The 17,894-nt window shown below is 38.1% G+C and overlaps 1 protein-coding gene across 1 annotated transcript; it reads left to right on the top strand.

Moving 5' to 3' along the window:
* Nucleotide 1: 1 nt before the first annotated feature.
* On the top strand, nt 2-12,724 carry DDIAS (DNA damage induced apoptosis suppressor; the record flags this gene model as incomplete). Its single annotated transcript, XM_082660868.1, has 5 exons — nt 2-23; nt 360-488; nt 7,196-7,357; nt 8,882-8,999; nt 10,124-12,724. Exons 2-5 carry the CDS (start codon nt 376-378, stop codon nt 12,722-12,724), a joined length of 2,994 nt encoding a protein of 997 aa, XP_082516994.1. The 5' UTR covers nt 2-23; nt 360-375.
* Between the last annotated feature and the right edge of the window lie 5,170 nt (nt 12,725-17,894).

The following is a 17,894-nucleotide window of genomic DNA, read 5'->3' as shown; positions in this document are numbered from 1 at the left end:
TTTCGTTTCTTTTAAACATTCCTGTAAGTTCATTTAAGTTCCTTTCTATTAATAGTGGAAACAAGTTCTATATAGCTCTTCTTATAAAGATGTTGAAAGAAATTAAATGATACCTTTCTTGAATTACTGGGGTGGAGCATTTATTCAAAAACAGAATATTTGCTTGAACTACTCTGTTTTAAATCTTATTTTCTTAATTAAACAGAAAAAGAAAATTAGTTTACCAATACACTAACATTTACTACAAAAAAAAACATCTATTGACTTTGCAGTGAAGTTTAAGTGATTTTCCTAAGAAATGAATTACACACATGCAATTAAAGATTTGCCATTCATCCCATGGTTATTTTGTTTTGCAGACCACTGTGAGGACACATGAATAGAAGAAGAAAATTTCTTCTTGCCTCAGTTCTTGCTCTCCAGAATTCTAGTTTTATATATCCTTCATGTCAAAAGTGCTTCTCTCGAATACTCCTGGTCTCCAAAAGGTAAAAATAAAGCCTGAAAGTGTGAGAAAGAAAATGCAAGTGTACACTGTAGATTTCCTATGGCTCAAAGGCAAGTAAGGATTAAATTTGTATCAGGACGTAAGATTCTCTTAGATTGGTTCTTCTGTAAATCCTGGAATAGAATTGGCTGGTAATCCTCTATTACTAGAGGGATGTTTCACATTATCTCCAAGTCTTTACTAAGTACCTGCTTCAGAGAAGAAAACTAATTTCTCAGAGAGGAAGTCACGAGCCTGATGCAAAAACTTAATACACTTCTGGGATATCCCTGGAAATAGTGTAGGGGTTTTTTGTTTGTTCATTGTTTGCTTATTTTTGCATAATCTCCAGATTATTTTTTAATAAATGAATAAACTCCCTGAGAACAGGGACTTTGTTATTGTAACCTCTGTATCCTTCAGCACCTAGAACTGTGCTTGGCACATAATACTTTATTATGGTGCCCAGATTCAGGCCAACTAGACCTGAGAGCCTAGGATTCTTCTCTGATCTTTATAGAGTACAGGTGAGAGGTTAGGGTTGGAGTTCCTTAAGAATACATTCTCTCTTCCTAGGGGTGAGAATAAGAATATCTAGTAAGTACCTAGTAGTATGTAAGTAGAGTAGTAGGCCAGCAATATGCTTAACTAGTCTTTTTTGTCTAGTTAGCATTGTATGGGGAGGAATTGACAGTTCCAACCCACACCTGGACTCTTAAGTCATCCTTCCAGTAGTTTTCACTATTTCTTTATTAAGCTATTCTTTCAAGTACTCATTTGTAAATTGAGAGAAAGAACCTATTTGTGTTATTCATCATTAAATCCTCAGCATTCAGCCTATGGTTTAGTTCATAGAAAATACACAATAAATGTTAAATGAATGAATAAATGACAATGTGATAGTGTCTAGGTTGTCTTCGATCTAGACTTAGCTTCACTCATTTTCAGGTTCCTACCTATTTTCTGAAAAAACTAAAACACAGGGACTGTTTTCCTTTGATCAGGACCTATTCTTAGAAGCAGTGTGGTAAAATGGAACGATTTCAAGCTTCGGAAAACACAACAGGGTTGTAGATAGGCTCTGGCACTTGATAGTTGTATGATCTTGGGCAAGTATACTTTACCTATTGCATTATATCCTGGTGATTAAAAAGCACAGTTCTCTGGAGCCAGACTGCCTGGGTTCAACTCTCAACCCTGCCACTTAAAGCTTTGTAGCCTTGGGCAAGTCACTTAAATTATCTGGATCTCAAAATGGGGAAACTAATAATATCTGCTTCATAGGATTGTTGTGAATTAATAAATGCTTCAAACATTGTGTGATACATAATTAGTAATATATAAATGTGAAACATTTTTAAAACTGAGTTTTTTTCCCCCAAGTCATTTCTTTTAAAGATAATCTATAACAACCATTTAGGTTGAACAATACTGCCATTTTTACCTCTTTAGACTGGTAATAACAATAGATAACATTAATGAATGTTTACTATATGCTACACATGGTACTAGGAACTTTGTAAGCATTATATCTTTTAATACAACAGCCCTGTGAGGTGATGCTACTGTTAATGCCAACTTTCAAAGGAGAAAATTAAAGCTTAGAAAAGTAAAATAAATTGCCCCAAATCACAAAGCCAGATAGTTAGTGGCAGAAACATATTCAAGCCTAAACAGTCTGACTGCTATCTAGATCCATAATTACTATATTACCTCTAAATTAGCAGTGAAATTTGTATCCAGAATGATACCTCCCGCTCTCTTTCCCAGAGTTTAAGATGCCCTCAGAAAACTGAGCTCTAATTGGACCATTTAGTCACATAAAATCCACAGCACTTTGTCCTTGCCTGTGGAAATGTAGTCCACAAAAATATAGCCTCTCCTCTACAGATATTACATTAACAGTGCTACACAAAGTCTATTCCCATAATTTCCAGTGCTTATCTTTTCTACTGTTATCTCTGCTTTCCTTTTTTCTTACCTGGAGTCAGTTGTAAGCCAGCACAGGAAACAGAAATTCCTCACTGCTGCAGCACAGCAAGTTTATGACAGAGGAATTCCACACTGTAGCCTTTGCAGAAGATTTTAGAGACAGTGAAGAACAAAAAGACTGCTCCCTAAAAGTTTTTCATTGAACCCCAAATCCTTAGTGACAACCACCATAATACGTTTTGTGTTTTATGGGATTAACTTTTTTCTCTTAACCTCCAAGATTAGAGCAGTGGTGGTTTTCAAATTACTGTTCTGCAGAGCCTTAGGGTTCTATGCTTCTAGAAGGAGATAGGATTAGAGAAGTAATAGTGGATTGTGCTGACTAGTAGGTAGGGCTTTAGGGCCCCCACTTTAGTTTCAACAACAGCTCCATTCTCAGCCTTGAATTAGGGTTCCAAATTAGATTTCTTTTCAAAAAAGATTCCATGACATAAAGATACAGATAAAGAAATAAAAATGTAAAAACTATATGTACAGTTGACCCTTGAACAACACGGGGCGCCAACCCTCTACACAGTATAACTTATAGTTGGCCCTCCATATGTGCAGTTCCTCCATTTATGCAGGTCCTCCATACCTGTGGTTCCTCCATATGCACAGTTCCACATCCAAGAATTCAACCAACCACAGAATATATAGTACTATATAGTATTTACTCTTGAAAAGATCCATGTATAAGTGAACCTGTTACAGTTCAGACCTGTGTTGTTCAAGGGTCAGCTGTATAAAAGTTAGTTTGGTCCTTCATTATCATATTCATATATATGTGAATATGTATATATATATATGTACACATTTGTATATGTGAATATGGTAATCTCATATGAAGGAACAAACATATATATATGGTTTTATATATGTATGGGGGAGGTGTATGTACTCCCAAAAATTATGAGCAAGAAAGGGGACTCATTTGTCCATATAAGCAATCTGGCCAGGCCAAACATGTAAATTGCCCTTCTGATTCACTTAAAGGAACCCATTATCCCTTTGGTCTAGAAATCTGTCTCTGCACTAAGAACTTTCTTTTCCTGTTATTTTTTAATATTTTTCATTACCTTTACCTGTGAAATATGTAAAATATTGTGTGTTATGGTTATGTGTGCAGTTTTCTGGGAGAGAAGAGAGTCCATTGCTTTCATCAGATTTTCAAAGAGTTACTAATCTCATCAATTTTTCTACTTTGGGGCTAAATATAAGTACACTAACCTAGAAAAATGAATGAAAGAATGTTTTAACTGGTATCAAACAAAAAAGGTAGCAAATATAAGTATTATTTTAGATAGATCCTTTCAGAGGCTTCTTGGGGTCAAAACTTTTCATAATAATTCTAAGGCATAATTTGCCTTTTCACTCTCATTCTCGTAAAAGTGCATAGTGGAATTTTCCAGAGACTCCATGACATGTGATATCACAGCAGAGTGAGCAGAGAAGGAGGTATGAGAATCCAGCTGTCATTAAATAGGTTTGCAAAATATAAAGCAATGCCACTCTCTTCTCACTGATTTATTTTGGAACACATAGTTATTTTTTGTAAAAATATGTTCTTTTTGTTAACTATGCAATGGATCTATTTTTTAAGGTATTAATAAGTATTTTTTAGAATTCTCACTTTCATTTAACTTCTCATTTTCAATTGGAAATATAGATAGATATTACCCACATAAGCAAAAGCTCTTTGGTATTCTCAATAATTTTTAGGAGTATAAAGGGTCCCTGAGACCAAATATGTTTGAAAACTGCTATTCCATAACAAATGACATTTTGGAAATAGGGGTGCCTCTAGAAGTTAAATCAGAGGACTGTGATTTCAATGTGTTGTCTCTACCCTTGCTTCTCAAAATGTGGTCTGAGGAGCAGCTGCATCGGCATCACCTGGGAGCTTGTTAGAAATGCAGAATCTTGGGCCTTGTCCCAGACTTAGTGAATCAGTATCTTCATTTTAAGAAGATCCCTAGGTGATTGGTATACATACTGAAGTTTGAAAAGCTGTGATCTGTATTACTCCATACTAACATTTATTTCAATTCAGACTTATTCCCAAAAGGATTAAAGGAAACTACATAAATATCTTCATTTTATATATAACATAAAAGTATAAATAATTTAGTGTATATATGCATTAATGCTAATAATGCATTAATACTAGTCTTTCTTAGGCTATCATTGATACTCTGTATTTGTAAGGTAGTTCATTATTAACCATACTGTTCTTACAGTTATACAAGAAAGAACTCCAGGCAAGGAATCCAAAGCCTTGGATTTGGTCATAAAAATCACTAACTTTGTCACATTGGGCAAAAATTCACCCCAATTTCCCAGTTTGTGAATGGGAGTAAATGCCTTGTTTATGTATCAGAAGGAAATAATGTATGTTGAAAACATTTGTAAACTGTAAAACACTGATGCACATTAATTGTAAGATTTGCTAAGAATTTTACATTAGATCTGAATGCGTTATTAGTACATAATTTTTAAAGAAGTTCTAATATATATTTAAAACACTTAATTCATTTCACTAGAGCTTGGTACTAATGAGGTTTTATGCCCCAGTAAGTCGATTACCTTCACTTCCTTCTATGGCCAGACTACAACACAAACTCCAGCCAATTTGGTTAAGATTCTATGAATGGATTGGCACAGATCCATCATCAGTGTGGAAAAAAAAATTAATAATTAGCGCAGATGTAATGATGATGAATCAGTAACTTCTTCTTTTAATTTATTTATTGTTTTTATTTATTTATTTTTTTGGCTGCGTTGGGTCTTCATTGCTGCGCGCGGGCTTTCTCTAGTTGCAGCGAGCGGGGGCTACACGGGCTTCTCACTGCGGTGGCTTCTCGTTGCGGAGCACAGACTCTAGACGCATGGGCTTCAGTAGTTGTGGCATGCGGGCTCAGTGGTTGTGGTTTGCAGGCTCTAGAGTGCAGGCTCAGCAGTCGTGGCACATGGGCTTAGTTTCTCCGCGGCATGTGGGATCTTGCCGGACCAGGGCTCGAACCCGTGTCCCCTGCATTGGCAGGCGGATTCTTAACCACTGTACCACCAGGGAAGCCCCAGTAACTTCTTATATGAAGGATTAACCTTTGTTCAAGAGTCACCTTGTGAGCCATGGAATTCAGGCTCCCCCTAGTGGCTGTCTGGGAGCAATCAAATTTATACAACTGTCTCTAACATTTTCTATGCACATTTTTAAGCCAGATCATTAGCGACATGAAGAAAAAACAGTTCTAGGATTAACCATTACCATAAGATGTTTTAAGGGGTCAATTTGTTAAATTAAGAATGTGAAAAATGGATAGCAGAGTTCTAAGATATTGCAAACAACTAGAAAAGAGGGGAAGCATAAGTAGAAGTGACGGTAACCATCACAATACTTAATATAATTATGAGGGAGAAGCAGACTAAACACATTAATTTGACAAGATCTGTACTAGATTCTTTCTTTACTTTCTTTTCTTATACTTTGTCTCATGTTATCCTTCTTCAATCCTGGATTTCACAGATGAGGAAATCTAAATTTAAGGGATTTAGTATCTATCCTAAGACCAGACTGCTAGTACATAACAGTAGTGTTATACTTGACACACAGTAGTTTTGTTTTTTTATAAATTTATTTATTTATTTTTATTTTTGGCTGTGTTGGGTCTTCATTGCTGTGCGTGGGCTTTTCTCTAGTTGTGGCGAGCGGGGGCTACTCTTCATTGCAGTGCACGGGCTTCTCATTGCCGTGGCTTCTCTTGTTGCAGAGCACAGCCTCTAGGCCTGCGGGCTTCAGTAGCTGTGGCTCGCGGGCTCTAGAGCACAGGCTCAGTAGTTGTGGCACACAGGCTTATTTGCTCCGCGGTAGAGGGATCTTCCCAGACCAGGTCTCGAACCTGTGTCCCCTGCATTTGCAGGCAGATTCTCAACCACCGTGCCACCAGGGAAGCCCATACACAGTAATTTTTGATAAGAAAGAATTTGGCCCAAAAAAAAAAAAAAGTGTTTGATAGAATTCAAACTTGAAAAAAAGAAAACCAACTAATGTCTAAACATGACCTAGGCCATCTTCACTATTAAACATGAACCACCACCACCACCCCCCAAAAAAAAGAATGCCTTTGGCCATAATTGCCTTACAAACAAGTTAAACAAGATGTTTTGTACCTATTTTTTGTAATCTAATAAATTCTCAGCATATTTCAATGAACTAAATTAAAGAAAGTAAAGTTATTCTTATAATAGTGAGAAAAATATGACTAGGTACTTTGTGTATAAATATTTATTAAATGTTTTGAGATTATTCATTGTCCTTTTAACAGAAGATAGACTCAGGTCTTCTGTTGGTGTGGTGCTTGCTTCATTATATCTAGTTTGCCCCCACCCCCAACCACAGACTATAATATGCCTCATTTGTTAATGATGACTTAGCTACCCAGTAACAACCAACCAGCCACCCTCCCTCCCCACACCCCTCTCTCTCCCCACATACACACACACAGTTTTCCTTCAATTTCTATCAATTTGGTGCTACTTAATTTAAATCAGTAAAGTAACTGTTATGAATAGAGAAAATTCAAAAGAGCTTGATCTGAAATCGTTTAAGAAGGATGTAACTTGTACATTTTGTACATAAAATATTATTTTTAATCTTTACTTTTCCAGATTTGTTTTACATCATATTAAAAAAAAGTAAGTGAACGTCTCTATGCTTTTTTTCCTCCACTTTTCCAGGTCTAATTGTCCAAAATGTGGCTCTACTGGTGAAGCTGAAAATGCCAGTTACAGATATAAGCTTGCCTTAAAAGTTGCAGAATCAAACAAATTATTTGGTATTACTGTATTTGGAAGCTGCTTAGATGCATTTTTTGGTCTTACAGCCACTGGTTTGCACAGGTAAGAATATTTAAACATTCTTTTTCCTAGCTACTACTTTAGTACATCAATAGGATTTGAAGACGTGGGGTTTTTTTGGTTTTTTTTTGTTTTATTTATTTTTGGCTGTGTGGGGTATTTGTTGCTGCTTGTGGACTTTCTCTAGTTGTGGTGAGTGGGGGCTACTCTTCGTGGCAGCATGCGGGCTTCTCACTGTGGTGGCTTCTCTCTTGTTACGGAGCACAGGCTCTAGGCGCACGGGATTCAGTAGTTGTGGCGCACGGGATTCAGTAGTTGTGGCGCGCAGGCTTCAGTAGTTGTGGCTCATGGGCTCTAGAGCGCAGGCTCAATAGTTGTGGCGCACGGGCTTAGTTGCTCCGCGGTAGAGGGATCTTCCCGGACCAGGTCTCGAACCCGTGTCCCCTGCATTGGCAGGCGGATTCTTAACCACTGCGCTACCAGGGAAGCCCCCAAAGATATGTGTTTTTAAGGTAATATGCATTTAGTAAAAACAGATGATCACTCGACCTCAGATCATCAGTTCATTTAAAAGATAATCAAGTGAGAAATAGAAAGATGTTTATTTACTGAATACCTATTGTGATGATGTTAAACCATGCTCCAACCAAACTGTAATTAGACTATTAAATTACAAAACTCTAATCCAAGTTAGAGAAATATATAATAAGAAAGTAGGGCTTCCCTGGTGGCGCAGTGGTTGGGAGTCCGCCTGCCGATGCGGGGGGCGCGGGTTCGTGCCCCGGTCCGGAAGGATCCCACGTGCCGCAGAGCGGCTGGGCCTGTGCGTCCGGAGCCTGTGCTCCGCGACGGGAGAGACCACAGTGATGAGAGGCCCTCATACCGCAAAAAAGAAAAAAGAAAAAAAGAAAGTAAAATTGTTTCAAACTGAAGGATTTTTCAAATCAAGTGGCTAAGGTCTTTTGAGGTGGAAGAAGCTATTTGAAGGAATATTTGCATATCAGAAATTGAATTTTGTCATTTATTTCATTTGCATTGCAAGTTCATCTGCATAGTTTGACCTGTTAAGATGTTCTGAGAATGTAAGGAGATATGTAAGCAACTGAAGCTTTTTCTCCCCTTCAATCTTCTGCCCTCCTCCCCTAATACTTAATAGAGGAAATCTCTGTTCATCTCCTTATAGTTGAGAGCAAAGCGATTTGAAGAAAGGGAGGGCCAAGGGAACACAGCGAGGATTGCCAGCGACGAGGAAAGACTTCCCCCTCTGCTTTGAGGAGAAGGGTTAAAGATCCCAGCACTACTCCCACTGACACTTTTAGAATAATTGCTGGGCCTGATTACTAGGCAGGCATCTACTTTATTCACATTTGATCAGTTGTTTTTGTCTTTCTAGGCTATAAGAACCTAGAGGGAACAAAATGCTTAGCTCTTAAAGTCACTTTTTTTTCCCCCTATATGTAACTCAAAAGTTTCATGCTGTATTTTCAAACTAATTGTGTCGTCTTTGTGGAAAGTTAAAATTTCAAAGCTTATCTCTTCCCATTTTTTATTTTCTTTCCAATCAAGGTACATTCAAGATCGTAATGAAATTCCAGAAACACTGGACAGTGATGCAGCTCAGACCCTATTAACTAAAGCAGTTGAAACTTGCTTTGTTGGACAAAGCTTTATTTTTGGAGTGACGGTAATTGAGACTAGCTTTCTTTTTATTATTATGCTAACATTTCCATTGTAATGAAATGATTTTAATTTTCTAAATAGTTTTTAGGAGTCATAAGTGTGAGAGCCTGTGGAAGCACTTTAAGCTTTGTAAAAATAGGCTATAGGTGATCTGTTAAAATACCATGTATGACAACTTCCTCTTTCAAAAGTTAGAAGAGCCCCATTCAAATGCATTCAGAACTTTAAAAATCTAAATTTATTATAAATTCACAAGTGTTAGATATTTTGTTTTGATATTTGGTATTTACTGTACCCTCTAAATTCAGTTCAGGTTCTGTAGTAAAACTTTCGTCAACTCTAGCTTTTTAATCTTATCTATAAAAGGAGAAAGAGGGAACTAACCTTGAAGGCAAAGTAACTGAGTGTTGATAACTGTAAGAATAGGTTAGGAAGGATCATCTTAAATAATTATAAAAGTGACTATAGAAAAAGTCCAGAGAATGTGCTGACTGAAGGAGTAATCGTTTTCTGTCTCTTGTATGCTAAAGGGAACAAAATCAGTATTTTGCCTACACTGCAGTCAGTGTTTTAAAAAGCGGAATACAGCACTTCACAGCTGAACAGTGAGAAAACCCAAAGGGAAGATGAAATCAGAAGCTACAGAGGTTTTCTTTCTTAAAATCTCAGATGGCTCTTTTTCTTCTTTTTTTTTTTAAAGTGAGAACATTCCTTTAAACACTGAAAGCTTATGGAAGCTGATGAGAAATATAATAGTAGTTACCATTTATTGAGCAACTACTATTTGCTAAGCAGTATAGTTTTCTGTGTGTTATTGCTAATACAGTAATCCTGCATTTTTATCCTTATTTTATAAATGAGAAAACTAAGGCTCCTAATAACTTGTCCAAAGTCCCAACACTCGGAAATTTTAGAACCAAAATTTAAAGACAAGTCTCTTTACTCCAAGGTTTACTTCCCCATAATTTCAATTCCTCTAGCGTTAAACCCTATAACTCTAGAGGAATTGAAATTACAGGGGTGGGGGTTATAGTTGCATCTGTTTTTAACCTTTTAAAACCCTGTTTCACATTTGAGTCAAAGGAAGAAAATATTATTCTGATTTAAATTCATTTACTTCTTTCACAGAATTTTGAAAGCCAACATCGACAAGGTTCAGGTTCCAGTAACCTCTTAGAGCAGTGCTCAGACCACAAGAGAGAAGTTAAAGCGCTAGTAGCTTGCCAGATTGTTCTACCAGACCCAGGTGTCGTAGGCTTCACTGTCATTGACTATTTCCATCGGCTTTTGCAGCTTTCTGATATCAGGAAACTTCGCTGTGGCTCCCAGGCACCTAATAGCCACCTACTTGCTTTAGAAAATTCAAATAGCGATGTCAGCAGCATATGTGGCCCTGACAGCAGTTCTTGTTGTTTTGAGTCCCATGGCAGCGATGATTTTTCAGGATTCTGGCAGCTATCACTTGAACTGACTTCCGTTGTTTCACAACTAACAGATGATGATGATTTTTCAGCTTCAAAACAAAGCGAGGCCATTGATACTCTTCACCAGAACAGAATGTGCATCTCCTCTGCAGAGGCCACTGGTTCCAATAGCTGCCATGATACCATTCAGGGTTTATGGAGCCCTGTTTCTTATATGGATCAAAATAGTGCAGCACAAAAGCTGGGTGAAGAACTTGGCTTACAAGCTGATCAGCCAAGTGCGGTTCATAGCAATCATCATGAAATTGGAGTTCCTGGTTCTAATTTATTCCCTTTGAAAGTGCAAGAGCCCCTTGAGCCAAGTAATACAAAATCCTTCCACAGTGCAGTGGAAGTTAAAAATATATATTCCCAGCGTGAGCTAACATGTCACCAGTATCATGATGTAGATACCCCCGCTAGCTTTCAGGAGAGATCTGTGTGTTGTCCACCTTCATCACTCAGACTTGAAGAGATAGCTGGGGGTTCTCAGGACTGTGACCCTGAGATCTGGGCTGACCTTCCACTCTCTGAAAGCCTAAACAAATTTCTGGCAGCTATCGAAAGTGAGATTGCTATAACCCAGACAGATGGCAGTAGCAGGAAATGTCATCTAGATAATGACGTCAGTAAATTACATGCAGACCACAGCAGGATATCCGTGACTCCACAGAGAACTACTAGATCCTTGCATGCACCACCTGTAGGCTTAAGATCACCACAAGCAACAGTCAAAGCAAACTCCAGCAAAAATAACTTCCTTTCCAACTGTGAAGCAAATCCAAGTCCTAGCGTTCATAAGGAGTCACAACCAGAGAACACAGCAGAGACTATCTCTATAAGTAGTAGTGAAAGAGGCATTTCTGAAAATCTTCTACCAGATGTTTATCTGTCAGTTCTGTTTCCATCTTCAAAAGGCTCAGGCACAACAGTTACTCTTAAGTCTACCAGAATTCCACCACATGAGGCTGAAATTTCAATTAAGCACGATACTTCAGAGACTGACCATTCTTGTCTCAATAGCAAATATTTTAATGGATGTGGAGAAAAATCACTATCCGAAATGAGTGAAAAGTTGACAACTTTGAGTTCTAGGAGATATAATGATGTTTCCAACCTTCACAACTTAGAAAATAAACAATACTGTAGGCGGCCAAAGAACCAGGGTGACAGTTTGACAATTTGCAGGAAACTCACATATCCTTTAGAAGCTCTTTGCAGTATGCCAAATAGAAGTACGAACGCATTGAAAGAAATGTCTTATGAGCACACTGGTAATAACCTAACAGCAAACTGTTCTGCTGGTCATGAAGGTGGCTACAATGCTTCTGCTGATCTCTTTGATGATAGTCCTAAAGAAATGGACATGGCAACGGAAATGACCCAAAAGTCACAGGATATTTTGTTACAGTGGGGAAAGTCTTTGGCAGAAAGTCATCATACAGAATCTGATTTTTCATTGAGATCATTCTCTGAAAACTCCAGCCAGTCTTCACAAAAATTATCCTTGCAAAACACATCTGCCTCTCTGTATCTAAAAACATGTCCCTCTCCACCTCATTTTCAGTCAGATTCAGAATATGATTTTGAAGATAGCCAAGACTTTGTTCCATGTTCACAGTCAACTCCAGTTATAGGATTCCACCAAACTAGAATTCATGGAATGACAGGAGCTTTCAAAAAATTACCTGCCTTTTATTTGGACCTTGATGCTAACTATAAAAAGACAAGGATTTCCACTGTAAATGATGCACAGCAAACCACCCCAAGCTGTCCAAAAAATATAAAGACAACCAGCCAGAAATCCAGAAGCCCTACTATATCTAGTATTACACAACCAGAGATCTCCAACAACTGTCCTGTTGCTAAGTACCTTGAAACTGATTTTGATGAATGGGTCCCTCCTACCACACAAAAAGTATTTCCTTCAGAAATGCTTGGATTCCAGGCCATGGGTCTAAGGAAATGCCCAGCTGCTTATAATTCTCCTGATCAAAAAGAGTTACCAAGAAAAAAACTGAAATATGTCAAACAAAGAACTGATAAATGCTTAATTAAGAAAAAGTTAAATTTGAAGAATATGCTTACAGCAGCAGAACAGAAATCTCCTGACTATAACAGTACAGGGTTAGGCTGGATTTTCAAGGAGTCGGTTTTGGGACTTGCTTCGCATTCAGAAGTCAAATGTTGCCTTCCATTTTCAGAAGGTTGGTCACCTTCAGTGCCTGAAACTAAAAGTGCTTGGTCTCCTGAATTGTTCTCATAAAATGTCACCTGAACCCAATTTCTGAGCTTTTAAAGGTAAGTCTGTTTGGAAACTCTTGCCTCCAGTGTCATGGAAAGCATTCTTACCATTTTGAACACTTGAAGAGAAGCAAATAGAAAAGAGGTGCTGTTGTGCCTTTTTATATGGGGGGAAGCCATTGTTCTTCCCAGTGTTTTATCCAGAATACTTTGATTTCAGATAATTTGGCACTTTATCTTATATTATTGATTGTACTTATGTAATATTGTCAGTTTTGCTTATTGAAAGTATTTGTTAAAATCACACATACATTCAGAAATAAAACCTTTGCAAACCAAAACTTAAAGTCTTTCTTAATTGTTCAGCTTAGATCAGAAAATGTCTACCATGTATTAAGCCAACTACTGTTCTGAGTTTGTGATACAAAGCTACAACGCCACTGATCTTAAAAGATTTTAGTCTACTGGGTAAGACAGAAATACAATGGACAATTTCAATACAATGCAGTAAATGCGATGATAGAAGTTTTTAACGGATATTAAATTTATGTTGCTCTGGGAGCATGGCAGAGAATCAGTTAACCCAGCAGCATCTATGGGCTGGGGATAAGAAGAAAGGTCAATAAAAACTTACAATTTAGAGGTAAATGTGAAACTGTCACTATTTTATCCAGTAATTATTTGTTGAATGCTTACTACATGCCAGGCACTATGCTAGATGCTGGGAATTCAAAAATGAAAGTCAAGCTCTTACCTCAGAAACTCATGGTCTAGAAGAGTAAACAGGTCTCTGATAGGGAGATAAGCTCAAAGGGCTAATAAGGAGCAAAAATGAAGAATAGTTTCTAGACATTCACGTCCTTAGCAGCACCTCAGCTGCACCCTGTAAAATATTTGTGCGTCTCTGGTCAGCTCCCTTTGCCATTCCCCACAGCAACTATTCCAGATACTCACCATTCTTCGTGCCACTGACCTACCTACTCTTGCCTCGTACTTCACGGAGATCACCTGTATTCCCTTACCTTCCCACACCCATACTTACCCACTTGTCTGTATCGACTCACCCACAACTCTTCTTCCTCTAACCTCAAAAATAATGCACACCTCCTATTTAGTGCTAATCTTTCTTTTTGGGCTGTTGATCCATTATACCCATCTTTATCGTCTTGCTCTACTGGCTCTCTCCCCTTCCCCCACTTTTAATTTTGAAAACTTGCAAAAAAGTTGAAAGAATGATACAATGTTACAGCATCTATACATACGACCTAGATTCAATCATTTAACATTTTGCCTTTTGTGTATGGGTGTATTTTTTCCATTGTGTCTATAGATATATATAGTTGTTTCTGCTGAACCTTTTTTAATTAGCTTATTTATTTTTGGCTGCATTCAGTCTTCGTTGCTGCGCACGAGCTTTCTCTAGTTGCGGTGAGTGGGGGCTTCTCTCCATTGTGGTGCACGGGCTTCTCATTGTGGTGGCTTCTCTTGTTGCAGAGCATGGGCTTTAGGCACGTGGGCTTCAGTAGTTGTGGCACGCGGGCTCAGTAGTTGTGGCTCACGGGCTCTAGAGCTCAGGCTCAGTAGTTGTGGCATGTGGCTTAGTTGCTCCACGGCATGTGGGATCTTCCTGGACCAGGGCTCAAACCCGTGACCCCTGCATTGGCAGGAAGATTCTTAACCACTGCGCCACCAGGGAAGTCCCTTTGCTGAACCTCTTTAAGGTAAGCTGCAGATATGACATTTTACATTGAAATACTTCAACATGAGTTTTCTTAAAATAAGGACTTTCTTCTACATAATTATTGGTACAATATCATTATCACACTAAAAACTATAACAGTAGTTCTACAACATTGTCTAATGTTTAGCCCATATTTAAGTTTTTCTACTTGTCCCTAAGTTGTAATTGTTGTCGATGTTGTTTAACCAGGATTTCATTAAGGTGACTCCATGGGGTTTGGTTACGTCTCCTATGTCTTTTTCTAGAAGTTCACCTCTTTTTTTCCACAACATTGGGTTTATGAAAATATCAGACCATTGTTTTGTAGAATGTCCCACATACAGATTTTTGTATTTGCTTCTTTGTAGTATCACTACCTTGTCTCTCTGTCTCCAGTATTTCCTGTAAATAAGGTCTAAAGACTTGATTAGATTTAGGGTTTGGGCAGAGATATTTCATGGATTTATGTTGTGCACTTCATATTGTATCAGTGGAGACACAGTATCAAGTTATCCCACTATTAATGATGCTAAGTGAGATTGCTTGCTTAAGATGTTGCCCACCAGATCTCTCTAGTCTACAGGTACTTTTTTTCTTTTTTTTCCTTTTTTTAAGAGTAAAGAGTCAGTATTATAGTTGCCTACCAGTGGTGTTAATGAGTTTCCATTTCCTGCTCTCTATCACTATGTGCTCAAGAATTTTTACTTACTCAGTGATGTACAGTCGGTTTCACTCATTCTTTTTGATACTCCATGTAATACTTGCTCCCTCACTTCCAGCTACTGTTGTTTATAGCCAGTCTCCATCAAAAAATAGTCACTGTCAGCTTTCACATCACTCACTATTCAACCTGCTGCAATCTATTCTCTCTCCCCCACCTCCAGTGGCTACGGTGTTGGTAGTTTTCTAACCCTCAAATCCAATGGATTTGTCATTCCTTATTTTATTTGATCTCTTTGCACTCTATATACAGGTAACATTTTCATGGTTTCTGGTTTCTCCTAGTCTCTGATCAAGTATGCCTGCAGGGCAATTTTTTTTTTTTTTTGCTGGGCCCTATATAAACAATTTGATTTTAAGATGTATTACAAAATTCATGGTCCCATGTAAGGTAGAGTTCATCAATGAAGATTTAGAATAATGGATAAGAAAAAGATGTGCATTTATTGACCAGTCAGTGCATGTGAAGATTCTTTATAGTATACAGGCAGCACCCCTTTCTCAGGCCAAAGATATAGTCTCTTCATGTTCTTTATTGTCAAATGTGCCATTCCTGGCTAATTTCATATCTCCCACTGTGATTAAAGAGTAGTAATGTAGTTACTATTGTATTGAACTATGTAGATCTTACCTCTACAGTTCCCTAATGTCATTTATTTAATGCTGGTTACATCTTTACTCATGATGCTGCATCCATTGTGCCACCGTGAGTACTGGCTTCCAGTAACTCTCTCAAATGTTGTTACTCTGCTTCACTGATGATTACCAAAAATGCAGATCTTACACAGAGTATGCAGGAAAATGTGAATAATAATTCATTTTCTGGTTATATTTAGCATTTGGACTTTTCTAGCATAAATGTAGAGCACATATTCTAACCGTGTCTTCTCTTGAACTTTTTAGGCTGTAATTACTGCATTCCCAAACTGTGATCTCTTAGCCACACCCAGGAAGAATAGTCAAGAGGCCCATGGATGGAGCAAGAAGAATAGTTTCATTTGTGCAAGGAATGCCCATTCCTCCATCAGCATGGCTTAAGCCCATACCTAGAGGGCACAAGGTCGCTGTCAATTGGAAATGAGAGGACGTTGATTGGAAGAGCCAGTTGGCATAGCAGAGCAGCAGTCTTAAAAGGCCTCAGATTAGATGGGCCTGTCCTGACACACAGTGCAGAACCTGCAGAGAGGGTAAGGGGACCTCCCTGGTGCCAGTGGTGGGAGGTGGACAGAATTTAAGAACAATGTCACCATCCTCACAAACTTGGTGGTCTACAGACCAAAGACAGTCCCATAGTTGGAACACAGACCAGTGGGAGCCAATGCACAGACCCACACATACAACTCAATCTCAAGGGTCAGTAGTTTGGTAACCCAAAACCCTGAATTCATTCTGTGTCTAATATGAGAGTCACCTAAAAGCACCATTCTGGCAGCTCAGTTTCCTACTATTGTGTGAAGGAAATATTGCTTCGGCCAGTAGAAATGGTCCACTCTTCAGATCCAGGGAAATTCCATAGGCACAAGACCCAGAGCTCCTTAGAGCATTTGTTCCACGTGAAGAGTAGGTGAGTGGGTTAGAAGGTCAGAGAGTACCTCAGATGGGAGAAATGGCACGTGTCCCAGCACCAAAGTGGGACTTGAAAATCTCAAGAGAGGCATTCTGGCGACCAAGTCTACATGGGGACCAGATCCAGGCTCAGGGTGCCTTCCTTAGTCCCAGGAACTGGAGGTGAATTCAGAAAATCTTGAGGAAGACACTCCAAAGCATCAGTCTCCCTGAAGCATGGGGTTGGGCAGGGTCCTTTCTTACTCAGCTCTTAGAGGTACTGTCTGATCATCCCCTCTTATTATCCTTGACTGCTTCATTTGCCTGCCTTTTAAAAGATGGTGCCTCTTAGTGTTCTGTTATTGGCCCTTCTGTTGTAAACCCGAATGAACTTTTTGGCCAACCCAATACATGTACTCTTTGGTTGAATTTATCCACTCATCTGTAGTTACCACCCATAAGCTGTTTAATTCAAAGTCTGTCTTTTATCTAGAGTCTCCTGAGACCAAACTTGTATGTTAGTGTTTTATTATTCAGCTCAAAATGTTTTATAATTTCCATGTGGGTTCTTTGACCCCTGAATTTTTTTACAAATGTATTTCTTCATTTCCAAACAGAAAGGATTCTTTCCCTAGCTATCTCTTTATGAATGATTTCTACCTGAATTACACTGTGGTCAGAAAAATTATTCTATATTATTTCAGTCCTTTGAAATTTGTTGAGACATTTTCTGGCCCAATCTATAGCCAGATTGTAAATGTTCTAGGTGTGCTTGAAAAGAACATATATTCTGCAGTTACTGGGCACAGAATTTTATATGTGTATATTAAATATATTAATCATGTTCAAATTATCTATATCTGTACCAACTTTTCCCTTGTTTTATTAATTATTGAAAGAGGGATTTTTAAATCTCCCTCTATGATTATGAATACGTATATTTCTCCTTTTAGTTCTGTCAATTTTTATTTCATTTTGAGGCTATGTTATTAGACACAAATTCAATCTTGTGTCTTCCTGATGGACATGGGGAAAGTCCCGTTTCATTGCTATTAATGCTTTTTGTCCTAAAATCTAATTGTTATTACTGTACTACATTAGTTTTGTCTTGGTTAGTGGGTTTTGTTTTTCATTTCTCTTTTATTTGTTTGTTTATTTATTGGCTGCATTAGGTCTTAGTTGTTGTGCACAGGCTTTTCTCTAGTTG

This window comes from Grampus griseus (genome assembly GCF_964374135.1).
Source record: "Grampus griseus genome assembly, chromosome: 8".
NCBI classification, from domain to species: domain Eukaryota; kingdom Metazoa; phylum Chordata; class Mammalia; order Artiodactyla; family Delphinidae; genus Grampus; species Grampus griseus.
The sequence above is the reverse complement of the archived record's forward strand: the minus strand, read 5'-3'. Positions and strand labels throughout refer to the sequence as shown.